Source organism: Aotus nancymaae, unplaced genomic scaffold (assembly GCF_030222135.1).
Source record: "Aotus nancymaae isolate 86718 unplaced genomic scaffold, 86718_ANA_hifiasm-v0.15.2.pri h1tg000014l, whole genome shotgun sequence".
Classification (NCBI taxonomy): domain Eukaryota; kingdom Metazoa; phylum Chordata; class Mammalia; order Primates; family Aotidae; genus Aotus; species Aotus nancymaae.
Window position 1 is genome coordinate 63,829,154 of NW_026988425.1, and position 13,210 is coordinate 63,842,363.

General features: G+C 39.9%; 1 protein-coding gene across 5 annotated transcripts in view; it reads left to right on the top strand.

Moving 5' to 3' along the window:
* BDP1 (B double prime 1, subunit of RNA polymerase III transcription initiation factor IIIB) overlaps positions 1-13,210 on the top strand; it is a 122,347-nt gene that overhangs the window by 795 nt on the left and 108,342 nt on the right. For all 5 annotated transcript variants that reach the window (XR_010342596.1, XR_010342597.1, XR_010342598.1 and 2 more), the window contains exons 2-6: positions 2,412-2,688; positions 5,367-5,476; positions 8,364-8,423; positions 10,079-10,204; positions 11,960-12,093. Coding sequence is in view for 2 of the 5 variants with exons in the window: in XM_021673209.2 (XP_021528884.2) it covers positions 2,412-2,688; positions 5,367-5,476; positions 8,364-8,423; positions 10,079-10,204; positions 11,960-12,093 (707 nt within the window). In the remaining 3 variants the exon portion in view is untranslated. The remainder of the gene's footprint in view (positions 1-2,411; positions 2,689-5,366; positions 5,477-8,363; positions 8,424-10,078; positions 10,205-11,959; positions 12,094-13,210) is intronic.

Consider the following 13,210-nt stretch of genomic DNA (forward strand, 5'->3'; position numbering starts at 1 on the left):
CGATCTCGGCTCACCGCCACCTCCGCCTCCTGGGTTCAGGCAGTTCTCCTGCCTCAGCCTCCTGAGTAGCTGGGATTACAGGCACGCGCCACCATGCCCAGCTAATTTTTTGTATTTTTAGTAGAGACGGGGTTTCACCATGTTGACCAGGATGGTCTCCATCTCTTGACCTTGTGATCCACCCGCCTCGGCCTCCCAAAGTGCTGGGATTACAGGCGTGAGCCACCGCGCCCGGCCCCAAAATATTTATTTTTAAAAGGAGAAGATAAGTATTGTTTTGGCTCTGCTGACTTATGTCAGTGAGTAAGAGTTCTAGTTACTTGATTGAAGTGTGCCCCTTTAACTATGGTGACCATGTTTCCCGAATAGAGAAGCATGGCTTTAGCGTCATGTATCATATTTGGATTCAGGACTCTTTTAGTCTAAAGGTAGACTTCTCAGGCAGCATTTACTCATCTGCAAAATGGGAATAATATTGCCTACTTGGAGCGTTTTGGTGGAGACTAGAGATAACTCATATAAACTATCTTACGGGGATATGGCAGAATAGTTGCCCACAAAAGATTATAAGCTTTTTAAAAAGGTGATGGAGTAAATTTAAGACATGTTAGGTTAAGATGGTCTCTGTTTATATATATGAAGAAATCAGTAAACAACCTTAAGTGACAGTGAGATGGTACAAATTCTGTTTATGCTGTGGTAGGAAGGTGAATTTTTTTTTTTTTATTTTTGGCACATCTTCCTCTATTGGCCTGTACTGGTGCTGAGTGTACGGTGTAATATTGATAGCTCAGTGATGCTTAGTAATTTCCAAGTTTCTTACATGAATCTGTAAGAAAATTTCTACACCAGAATGGAGACACCAATACTAGTTGCTGTTAAATTAATAAAGTTCTAAGAGATTTCATTAATTATGTGTGAGTGCATGGTGGTTGATAATTTAATAAATTGCTTAAATATTATAGTTTAGAGACATAGTCAAGTATATTTAATTTTTTTTAAGAGTTGACATTTACATTTGGGGAATATAATTTATTTGTTAGTCATGTGGGTTTTTTTTTAGCCATTACTGACTCTGTGAAAGTGTTTTCTTTTTTTTTTTCCCATTTTTTTTGAATTTTTTTTCTTCAAGATGGAGTCTCACTCTGTTGCCCAGGCTTGAGTGCAGTGGTGCAATCTTGGCTTACTGCAGCCTCCACCTCCCGGGTTCATGCAGTTCTCCTGCCTCAGCTTCCCAGTGTCTGGGACTACAGGCATGCCCCATCATGCTGAGCTAATTTTTGTATTTTCAGAATACAAAAATGTATTTTTGTAGAGATGGGTTTCATCATGTTGGCCAGGCTGAACTCAGACTCCTGACCTCAAGTGATCTACCTGCCTCATCCCAGAGTGCTGGGATTACAGGCATGAGCCACTGTGCTTGACCTTTTAAAATTTCTTGGTGGGTTTTTACTAGTTGTAAAAATCTATAGATATATATTCTGCCATTATTCATTCAACATAATTGGGTGAAATGCAAATAATGCATGTATCCCATTGTCATAACAGCTAAGATATAAATTTAAATTTAAGTCTTCCTGCAAAGGTTATTCTGTAAGTTAAGGAATTTTCTAATTTTTTATAAATAACTGTAAAATATGAAAAAAGCAGATTATTTTTAGTGACTTATACCACCTCTTTTTTTGACTTAGTTACATTTACAGACCATTCCTGAAATATTTATATCTTATGTGTACCATACTTAATATACAATTTGGGGTGACTTTGTACTTTTTTTGACTGAAGAGTTTATTCTGATGGCTGTATAAGTAGAGTTGTACCTGACAAAAGATAAATGATTTCTGCCTCAAAGGGAATTTGGTTTGGCTAATGTAACTAAATGTTTTTCTTCAAATACTGCAATACAGGTATTTCAGAGGTTTGAAGTTTTGCATATTTGATTTGACTGACCTCAGGTTGATAAGTATAGTAAAATGCCGGTAGTTTAGACCAGTGTAAGATGTCAGAGTGAATTATAAATTTTTAATTTTATATATAAATTAATTATAAATTATTACTTTAAAAACTTTGTTACTTAGTAATACAAATTAGGCTGATTAAGGTTTGTTCTGTAAGTTGGTTACTTTTTGTTTTGAGGGAGCTAAGCCTGTAACTATGTGCTCTAATGTGCTTAGGGACTTTATTGTTTGAAAAAGATTAAGAGTCTGTTAGAATTTTTATATATTTAAAAGATTTACTAAACAAATTTTTTTTCTGTAACCTGTCATAATTAACATAAATCTCAAGTTGCTGATTTTTTTTTTTTTTAAATTATGAGATTACAGTTTTGGATTTTTACCAGAGTACGTTTTAAAACTAGCATGTATAACAGCAGATTCATGGTGCCCTCTTTTTTTTTTAAATTTCAACAGTACTGAAAAGACTGCTAGTGACAATGATGTTAAAGAATCCAGTAAATCTTCCTCAACTGTTTCACAGAGAAGAAAGCGAATATCAAGTACTTCTCCTCTGGTTAAGTCTAGTGTCAGTGTTTCTTCAGAATCCCATCCCTTATCTACTGTTAATCAAGCGGCTCTACAGCCAATTGCCACTCCAACAAAAGAGAAACAGCCGTGCTCAGACAGATACCGAATATACAAAGCCCAGAAACTGAGGGAAATGTTAAAAGAAGAATTGAGAAAAGAGAAGGTAAGGGAGGAGAATCAGGATTTTGATGTTGCCTGTTGGATTTCTGTTCATGTTCGTAAGGAATCATTTGCTGGGCGTGGTGGCTCACACCTGTAATCCCAGCACTTTGGGAGGCTGAGGTGGGCAGATCAGCTGAGGTTAGGAGTTCGAGACCAGCCTGACCAATATGGTGAAACCCCATCTTTAAAAAATAAAAACAAAGATTAAAATTAAAAAGAAAAAAAAGGAATCATTTGAAAGAAAAACATCTGTAGCATTTTGAAGGGGGAAACAAAACCACGTAACATGCCTTAGTCAGTACAACATCCCCTCTTGTTAATGGATGATTGATGCATCATTGACTTAAACTACATTTTCACTGATTGTAATTTTTACATATTTTATTAATTTATGTTTTCACTGTTTTTGGTAGAGGCCACAGATAAGTTTTATGTACATACATACAGATATACATACACAAACATATTTATAAAATAAGCCTTCAACCAGACTTTTCATAAAAAGATGTCCAAGTGACAAGTGATGTATTTATTTGAATTAAGACAAGTATAGGCTGGGCATGTTGGCTCACACCTGTAATCCCAGCACTTTGGGAGGCCGAGGCAGGTGGATCACTTGAGGTAAGGAGTTCAAGACCAGCCTGGCCAACATGGCAAAACCCAATCTCTACTAAAAATACACAAATTAGCTGGGCCTGGTGGTGCACACCTGTAATCCTAACTACCAGGGAGTCTGAGGCATGAGAATTGCTTGAACCTGGGAGGCAGAGGTTGCAGTGAGTCGAGATTGTGTCTCTGCACTCCAGCCTGGGTAACAGAGTGAAACTGTCTCTGGGGAAAAAAAAAAAGAAGAGACAAATATAGTTGAGCAAAATGAATTAATAATGTTTTCTAAATTGACAATATGGAAAATTACAAGTGGGAAAAATTTGTGGTATGCATATAGTAGAGTCCATGTTCTTTTCAATATTGAGGATTGATTTTTTTTCTAGAAGGGCAAGTAACAGTAGTAGAGCATGCCAGCCCTCCTGGAGTTAAATACTTAAGGATTGAATCTCAGCTTCATTTCTTTTTTTTTTTTTTTTTTGAGACAGAGTTTCACTCTGTCACCCAGGCTGGAATGCAGTGGGGCGATCTCAGCCCACTGCAACCTCTGCCTCCTGGGTTCAAGTGATTCTCCCTGCCTCGGCCTCCTGAGTAGCTGGGATTACAGGCACCGACCACCATGTCTGGCTAATTTTTGTATTTTTAGTAGAGACAGCATTTTGCCATATTGGCTAGGCTGGTCTCGAACTCCTGACCTCTTCCACCTGCTTCAGCCTCCCAAAGTGCTGGGATTACAGGCTTGAGTCACCGTGCCTGCCGTAGCTTCATTTCTTTACTAGCTATGTGACCTTGGGTAATTTAATTTTAAAAAGGTTCTATGTTCTATAGAAAATGCTTATTTAATTTATTTTGGGGGATTAAGGATTAAACATTTGCTTCAAGAATTTTATAAAATATAGAATTTCAATTCACTACAGGGTTGAAAAAGAAAGCTGTGTAAGCACAAATTCTCAGTGAGCTATTAAGATGTTTAGTTAGAAGGCATCAGTAAGCATTTTATATGTTGAGCTTTATTAGTTTTATTCTTTTATTATTTATGTATTTAGTTTTGAGACAAGGTCTCACTATGTTGCCTAGGCTGGTAACTCCTGAGCTCAAGCGATCCTCCTGCTTTGGCCTCACTAAGTGCTGGAATTATAGGCATGAGCCACCATGCCTGGTCACACTGAGCTTTTGTCTAGTCTTAGTCACTTTAATTGTTAAAAAGTAAATATTGGCTGGGTCCATGGTTCACTCCTGTAATTGCAGTGCTTAAGGAGGCTGAGGTAGGAGGATCACTTGAGCCCAGGAATTTGAGACCAGCCTGGGCAACACAGGGAGACTGCATCTCTACCCAAAAACAAAAAAACAAAAAGACCCCCCACATTTCCTGAGCAGCATGTCTCTTTTTTTTTTCTCTTGAGACTGAGTTTCACTTTTGTTACCCAGGCTAGAGTGCAATGGTGCAATCTTGGCTCACCGCAACCTCCACCTCCTGGGTTCAGGCAATTCTCCTGCCTCAGCCTCCTTAGTAGCTGGGATTACAGGCACGCACCACCATGCTCAGCTAATTTTTTGCATTTTTAGTAGAGACGGGGTTTCACCATGTTGACCAGGATGGTCTCGATCTCTTGACGTCGTGATCCACCTGCCTCGGCCTCCCAAAGTGCTGGGATTACAGGCGTGAGCCACCGCGCCCGGCCCAGGATGTCTCTTTAAAAAAAAAAGAAAAAAAACCCCACAAAATTAGCCAGGTGTTGTGGCAAGAATCTGTAGTTACTTGGGAGGCTGAGGTGGAAGGACTGCTTGAGCTCAAGAGTTCCAGGCTGCAGTGAGCTATGACTGCACCACTGCACTCTTGCCTGGGCAACAGAGCAAGACCTCTTCTCAAAAATAGATATATAAAACCTCAAAACTATTAAGGGTAATGTGCTACAACTTTTTAATATTTCATCTGCAAAATTATATAATTGGGATAAGAATAATATTAAAGTACTTATAGTGAATGCAATAGTGGACTGTATATTTGCATATAGTACATCTGAAATTCTTTAGTATTTATAAAAGTGGATCTGTGTGTGTTTATGTATACAGAAACAATGGAAAAACAAATATGCTATAAATGAAAGTCAGAGGCCACCAGATCGTTCAAAAATGACTATGAGAGACTTCATATATTATCTACCAGATAATAATCCAATGACGTAAGTAAAATTTATTTCTGCTTTACTATCTCCTTTTTTTGTTTGGAGGTGGAGTCTCGCTCTGTCACCCAGACTGTACTCCATTACAGTGGCACAGTCTCGGGTCACTGCAACCTCTGCCTACCAGGTTCAAGCGATTCTCCTGCCTCAGCTTCCCAAGTAGCTAGGATTACAGGTGCCGTCCACCATGCCTGGCTAATTTTTGTATTTTTAGTAGAGATGGGGTTTCACCATGTTGGCTAGTCTGGTTTCAACTCCTGACCTCAGGTGATCCACCCACTTTGGCCTTCCAAAGTGCTGAGATTACAGGTGTGAAGCATTGTGCCTGGCCTTTTGTTTTACTTTCTTTGGGTATATAGTGATATAAATACCATTTTTAGAGTATGGTTTTTTGTTTTCCAAAAGCATGTTGACAAAATTTAGAACATATATGATGTCCTTTTAAATAGAATTTCATAAAAAAATTAGCAGGATTTCAAGTAACTACTTTCTAGGAATGGTAAATTATGCCCTTTATTTTTGGGATTAAAAATAAATTTCCTGGCTGGGCACAGTGGCTCATACCCGTAATCCCAGCACTTTAGGAGACCAAGGCAGGTGGGCTGCTTGAGTCCAGGAGTTTGAGACTAGCTGGGGCAACATGGTGAATCCCGGTCTCTACAAAAAATAACAAAAATTGGCCAGGCATCGTGGCATGTGACTGTAGTTCCAGCTATTTGGGAGACTAAGGCAGGAAGACTGCCTCAGCCCTGGTGGTTGAGGCTGCAGTAAACCATGTTCATGCCACTGTACTCTAGTCTGGGTGGCAGTGAGATCTTGTCTCAAAAAAAAAAAAAAATTTCCTTTCTTATGCTTCATTACATTAATTACGAAGGTGTAGTAAAACCAACTAAGCAACTTTTTTGTAATCAAGATTGCAATTTTGGCCAGGCGAGGTGACTCACACCTGTAATCCCAGCATTTTGGGAGGCCAAGAGGAGAGGATTGCTTGAGCCCAGGAATTTGAGACTAGCCTGGGCAATGTAGTGAGACCCCATCTCTACGAAAAAATACAAAAATTAGCTGGGCATTGTGGTGCACAGGAGGCTGAGGTGGGAGGATCACTTGAGCCTGGGAATTCAAGGTGACAGTGAGCCAGGATTGTACCACTGCACTCCAGCCTGGGAGACAGCAAGACTCTGTCTCATTAAAAAAAAAAAAAAAAAAAAAAAAAAGTTTGAAAAGATTGCAATTTCTATTTCTAACATCTATAACCTGATGTAAAGGAGTGATTTAAGTTTTATGCCCTGCCTTCTAATAGACATTAGTAGTTTGATTAATAAATCATCCAAGAACAAAGCTTCTCTACTAAAAATACAAAAATTAGCTGGGCATGGTGGCGTGTACCTGTAATCCCAGCTACTTAGGAGGCTGAGGCAGGAGAATCATTAGAAGCTGGGAGGCGGAGGTTGCAGTGAGTCAAGATGGAGCCACTGCACTCCAGCCTGGCAATAGAATGAGACTCTGTCTCAAAAAAAAAAAAAAAAAAGCCTGGGAGGCAGAAGGTTTATAATCTCATTGTTGTATTGTTGATGGTTTAGCAGGTAGGGGTAGGAATTAGGGCCAGTTCTTCACCATAGCCTTTTTTCAGATTCACCAGGTCTTTGGCCTTGTTGAAGGAAGGGCCAGAAACCTAGGTTTTGAGTTGTTTAACATCTGGGAGTTGGAGACAAGATACCTAGGTTGCTTCATGTGTCGGGACTGGGAGCCTCCTATTCTCTGCTGGGTGTGGTGGCTCATGTCTGTAATCCCAGTGTTTTGGGAGGCTAAAGTGGGAGGATCGCATGATCCCAGGAGTTTGAGACCAGCCTGAGCGATACGGTGAGACCTTGTCTCTGCAGAAAATTAAAAGACAAAAATTAGCCTGGTGTGGTAGCACATACCTGTAGTCCATCCTACTTGGGACACTGAGTTGGGAGGATTGCTTGAGCCCAAGAAGTAGAGGTTGCAGTGAGCTGATATCACACCCCCCACTGCACGTCAGCCTGGGTGACACAGCGAGACACTGTTGTTGTATTAAAAAAAAAAAAAAAAAAAGTATTCCCTACTTAGGACCTAACAAATTAGTTGTACTTGATGACAAGCTTTTGACTGAAAAATTCATTGTTGGATTGCACTGTCATTAACAAAATGCTGTGGTATATCATTAAAAAATAGAAGTTAGAGGCCAGGCGCGGTGGCTCACGCCTATAATCGCGGCACTTTGGGAGGCCGAGGTGGGTGGATCACGAGGTCAAGAGATCGAGACCATCCTGATCAACATGGTAAAACCCCGTCTGTACTAAAAATAGAAAAATTAGCTGGGCATGGTGGCGCGGCCTGTAGTCCCAGCTACTCAGGAGGCTGAGGTAGGAGAATTGCTCAGGAGGCAGAGGTTGTGGTGAGCCGAGATCGTGCCATTGCACTCCAGCCTGGATAACAAGAGCGAAACTCTGTCTCAAAAAAAAGAAAAAAAAAAAAATAGAAGTTAGAGGCCAGGTATGGTGGCTCATGCTTGTAATCTCAGCACTTTGAGAGGCCAAGGTGGGTGGATCATGAGGTCAACAGTTCAAGATCACCCTGACTAAGATGGTGAAACCCTGTCTCTACTAAAAATATAAAAATTAACCAGGCACAGTGGCAGGTGCCTGTAATCGCAGCTACTGGGAAGGCTGAGGCGGGAGAATTGCTTGAACCCCGGGGACAGAGGTTGCAGTGAGCTGAGATCATGCCATTGCACTCCAGCCTGGGTGACAGAGTGAGACTGCATCTCAAAAAAAACCAAAGTAATTTTCTTCTTGCCTACAGATAGAATTGAGAGGATATAAATTAATAATTTATTAAAGGTATTGTTATTTATGTTCAATAGCTCTTCACTGGAACCAGAAAAGAAAACCGAAAAGCCATTGACTTCAGTCCAGAAAAAAGAGTGAGTATTTTATTTTATTTTTGAATATATTCTATTGCTACATTTAAAAAAAAGTGGAATCAAATGGCATTTCCTGTTATGGTTGGATTACATTTGATTGGGGTTGGGCACAGTGGCTCACACCTGTAATCTCAGCACTTTGGGAAGCCAAAATGGGAGGATTGCCTGAAGCCAGGAGTTGAGACCAACCTGGGCATCATAGTGACATTTTGTCTCTGCAAAAAATGTTAAGATTAGCTGCACATAGTGGCATGTACTTATAATGCCCTGCCTTCTAATAATAACAGTAGTAGTTATTCAGGAGGCTGAAGTGGGAGGATCGCTTCGGCTCACATGTTCAAGGCCGTAGTGAACTATGATCACGCTGCTGCATTCCAGCCTGGGTGACAGAGCAAGAGCTTGTATCTTAAAAAAAATTACATTTGGGCTGGGCGCAGTGGCTCACACCTGTAATCCAAGCACTTTGGGAGGCTGAGGCGGGTGGATCATGAGGTCAGGAGTTCAAGACCAACCTGACCAACGTGGAGAAACCGCGTCTCTACTAAAAATACAAAATTAGCCAGGCGTGGTGGCATATGCTTGTAATTTCAGCTACTGGAAAGGCTGAGGCAAGAGAATTGCTTGAACCCAGGAGGCAGAGGTTGCAGTGAGCCAAGATTGTGCCATTGCTCTCTAGCCTGGGCAACAAGAGCAAAACTCTGTTTCAAAAAACAAAAACAAAAAAAATTACATTTGGTTGGACTTCTGTTTTTGTAATTTTAAAAATTTAATTTAATTTTTGAGACAGGGTGTCGCTGTGTCACACAGGCTGGAGTACAGTGGTGTGAACACAGCTCGCTGCAACCCTGACCTCCTGGAGTAGCTGGGAGTACAGGTGTGTGCCACCACGCTTGGCTAAACTTTTTAATTTTTGAAGAGTTGTTTTCCATAGAGAGAAAGTTTTACTATGTTGCCCAGGCTGGTGGTCTTGAACTTAAGCTCAAGTAATCCTCCTGCCTCAGCCTCCAAACGTGCTAGGATTACAGGCATGAGCTGCTACATCTGGCTATTTTCCTAAAGGCTCAAATAAGTATGAAAATACCCTGAAGGATTGTACTGAAATGTTAGTCAAATAATGTAGAAACTAATGCTATATAACTATAATCATTATTATTATTTTACAGATAGGGTCTTGGACAGTCTCCCAGGCTGGGGTGCAGTGCTGTGATTAAAATCTTAGCCTCAAGAGATACTCCTGCCTCAGCCTCTGAGAAGCTGGGACTGTAGGCATATATCACTGTGCTGGGCTAATTTTTAAATTTTTTTGTAGAGGTAGGGTCTTGCTATGTTGCCCAGGCTGATCTCAACTCCTGGCCTCAAGTGATCTTCCTGCCTTGGCCTCCTTTAGTGCTAGGATTACAGGCATGAACCACCATGCCCTGCCTGTTTCTCTTTATTTTAAAAGAGATTAATGACTTTTTACTAAGTGCCTCCAGATAAAACTTGAGAAAATCCTATAACTCTGTCCTTAACAACACGTACTATTTTCATTTGGATTATAGGGAAAGTTGGAAATAGCTAGAAGGTTGAGTTTGTAATCGTTTATTTTAAATTTTATACTATTCAAGAAATACTTCTCATGCCTATATGAATTAACTTATCTTTATATTTGGTAGGCAAGAAGGTAAGAGAACTCCTAATGCTGAAGATAATGAAATGGAAGAAGAGACAGATGATGGGGCATTACTGGTTCCTCGAGTAAAAGTGGCAGAAGATGGTTCTATTATTTTGGATGAAGAAAGGTATTTTAAAAAGAGAGAACGTGAGATTGTGCTTTCATGAGAGCAAACATGCTTTGTCCAGTGAGAGAGATCCTCTTTCTATATTGGCCTTTGTCACTTAGACCTTGATGTTTATATTTGCATAATGAATATTATAAATAGAAAAATGGGTGAGATTAATTTATAAATTTTAGTAATTTTTCCCCCCCCACCCAATTTTAGTAATTTCTATAACTCTATTTTATATGAGAAGATGACCTAATCCTCCATTAACCTAACACTGTTGTTTTATCATCTTTCCTGGTCATTGAGTCAAGCTATTAAACTAATCATATGCTATCTTCCACTGAGGATAAATTTCTAAGATTGACACAGTCTTGAAGTAAATATTCAAGTTCTCATATTTTTTTTTTTTTTGAGACGGGAGTTTCGCTTGTTACCCAGGCTGGAGTGCAATGACGCGATCTCGGCTCACCGCAACCTCCGCCTCCTGGGTTCAGGCAATTCTCCTGCCTCAGCCTCCTGAGTAGCTGGGATTACAGGCACGCGCCACCATGCCCAGCTAATTTTTTGTATTAGTAGAGACGAGGTTTCACCATGTTGACCAGGATGGTCTCGATCTCTTGACCTCGTGATCCACCCGCCTCGGCCTCCCAAAGTGCTGGGATTACAGGCTTGAGCCACCGTGCCCGGCCAAGTTCTCATATTAAGAGCATATCCTGGTGTGTGGTAATAACTAATGAATATGCAGTGAAATGTGGGTTTAACATATTTTGTGATTTTTGTTACAGTGAGGTTTAATTCATCTTCTGGTTTAATTTCTCAGTTATAACATTAAATTTCTCATATTGTGCATTGTGGAATTTGGAATTTGGTTGTCTTTTTTAAGGTTTTTTTTTTTTGGAGTCTCGCTCTGTCTCCAGGCCGGAGTGCAGTGGCACGATCTGGGCTCACTGCAACCTCCGCCCCCTGGGTTCAGGTGATTTCCCCTGCCTCAGCCTCACTAGTAGCTGGGATTACAGGTGCACAACACCACGCCCGGCTCATTTTTGTATTTTTAGTAGAGACGAGGTTTTACCATGTTGGCCAGGATAGTCTCGATCTCCTGATCTCGTGATCTGCCTCCCTCGACCTCCCAAAGTGCTGGGATTACAGGTGTGAGCCATTGTGCCTGGCTAGGGTATTTTTTTTTTTAAGATGATAAATTAGTAAGTAAATAGAGCATTGGAAGGCCTTTTGAAAGCTTAGTTAGTGAAAAGTAATTTTACAACATTTACATTCTATAATTAAGCATTAATACTGCTAATAATAGTTGTTTTTGTGGGCTGTTTTCCATTAGTTTGTGATGATGATTTTACTGGTCATTAAATAGTTAAAAGCATATTTAACTGCTTTGTCTGCAGGAATGTAAAACATAAAGTGCTTCTGTTTTTCAAAATTTCCATTGAGTCCAGTGCAGTAATACATACTGAATATGAAAGATGTGTGCAAGTCAATAATACTTTTTTGTAATAGGTAGCCCAAAGATATTTTGTAAATATTATGTTGCTGTTACATATTTTGAAAATGAGTTGGCATTTCTTTCTGCCCTCTTGGAATCACGTTTAAAAGTAAAACTTAGCAGGTGCTTGGAAAATACCCGTATTTCACGTAAATATTGTGCTTTTGATATGATTGCCGTGCTAAACTTCAAAGTATAATTATTTAAATCTCATTTACTATTTGTTTCCTTACTCGTTTTTAGTATAGATCTATTTAAAAATGTGTTTATTTCAGTTTAACTGTAGAAGTTTTAAGAACAAAAGGCCCTTGTGTTGTTGAAGAAAATGACCCCATATTTGAACGTGGTTCTACAACTACATACTCCAGCTTTAGGAAAAACTATTACTCTAAACCATGGTCAAATAAAGGTAACTAATTTTCATTTAAAAGTGTGTAAATTATGTATTTGAAATGCAGTGATTGTTTTTGAATTAAATCAGGTCTCCTCTAAGTAAATAAAATGCAAACTACCATTTTATTCCAGCTAATTTTATTAACACCTATATTTTTTTTATTATTTATTATTTGTTTTTTTTATTTTAAAAATAATATAATAAAAAATTTAATTTCTTTTTTTCTAAGACAGGGTTTCACCATGTTGACCAGGCTAGTCTCAAACTCCTGGCCTCAAGTGATCCACCTACCTCGGCCTCCCAAAGTGCTGGGATTACAGGCATGAGCCACCGCACCCGGCCTAACACCTACATCTTATGCCCTCCATGGAATGGTATCTCTGACTTTGAGGTAGGAGGATCACTAGAGGCCAGGAGTTTGAGACAAGCCTGGGCAACAAAGCAAGACCTCATTTTTACAAAAAAATTCAGGAAAAAACCCTAGAAAGTAGAGATAGGGTCTTGATTGATTGCCAAGGCTGGAGTGCAGTGGAATGATCATAGCTTACTGCAGCCTTGAACTCCTGGGCTCATGTGATCTTCATGTCTCAGCCTTCCAGAGTAGGTGGCACTATAGGTGTGTGCCACCACACCCACTAATTTTTTGGAATTTTTTTTCTTTTTTTTTTTTGAGGTGGAGTTTTGCTCTTGTTGCGCAGGCTGGAGTGCAATGGCACAATCTCTGCTCACTGCAACCTCCACCTCCCAGGTTCAAGCAATTCTCCTGCCTCAGCTTCTCGAGTAGTTAGGATTACAGGCACCCACCACCACACTCAGCTAATTTTTGTATTTTTAGTAGAGATGGGGTTTCACTTTGTTGACCAGGCTGGTCTCAAACTCCTGACCTCAGGTAATCCACCCACCTCAGCCTCCCAAAGTTCTGGGATTACAGGTATGAGCCACTGTGCCAGGCGTGTTTTTTGGATTTTTTTGTAGAAATGAGGTCTCAATATGTTGTCCAGGCTGGTCTCCAACGCCTGGGCTCAAGTCATCCTCATGCCTTCACCTCCCAAAGTGTTGGGATTACAGGTGTGAGCCACTGTGCCTGGCCCTGAAATATATATTTTTTCTATTCTTTTTTATTTTTATTTTT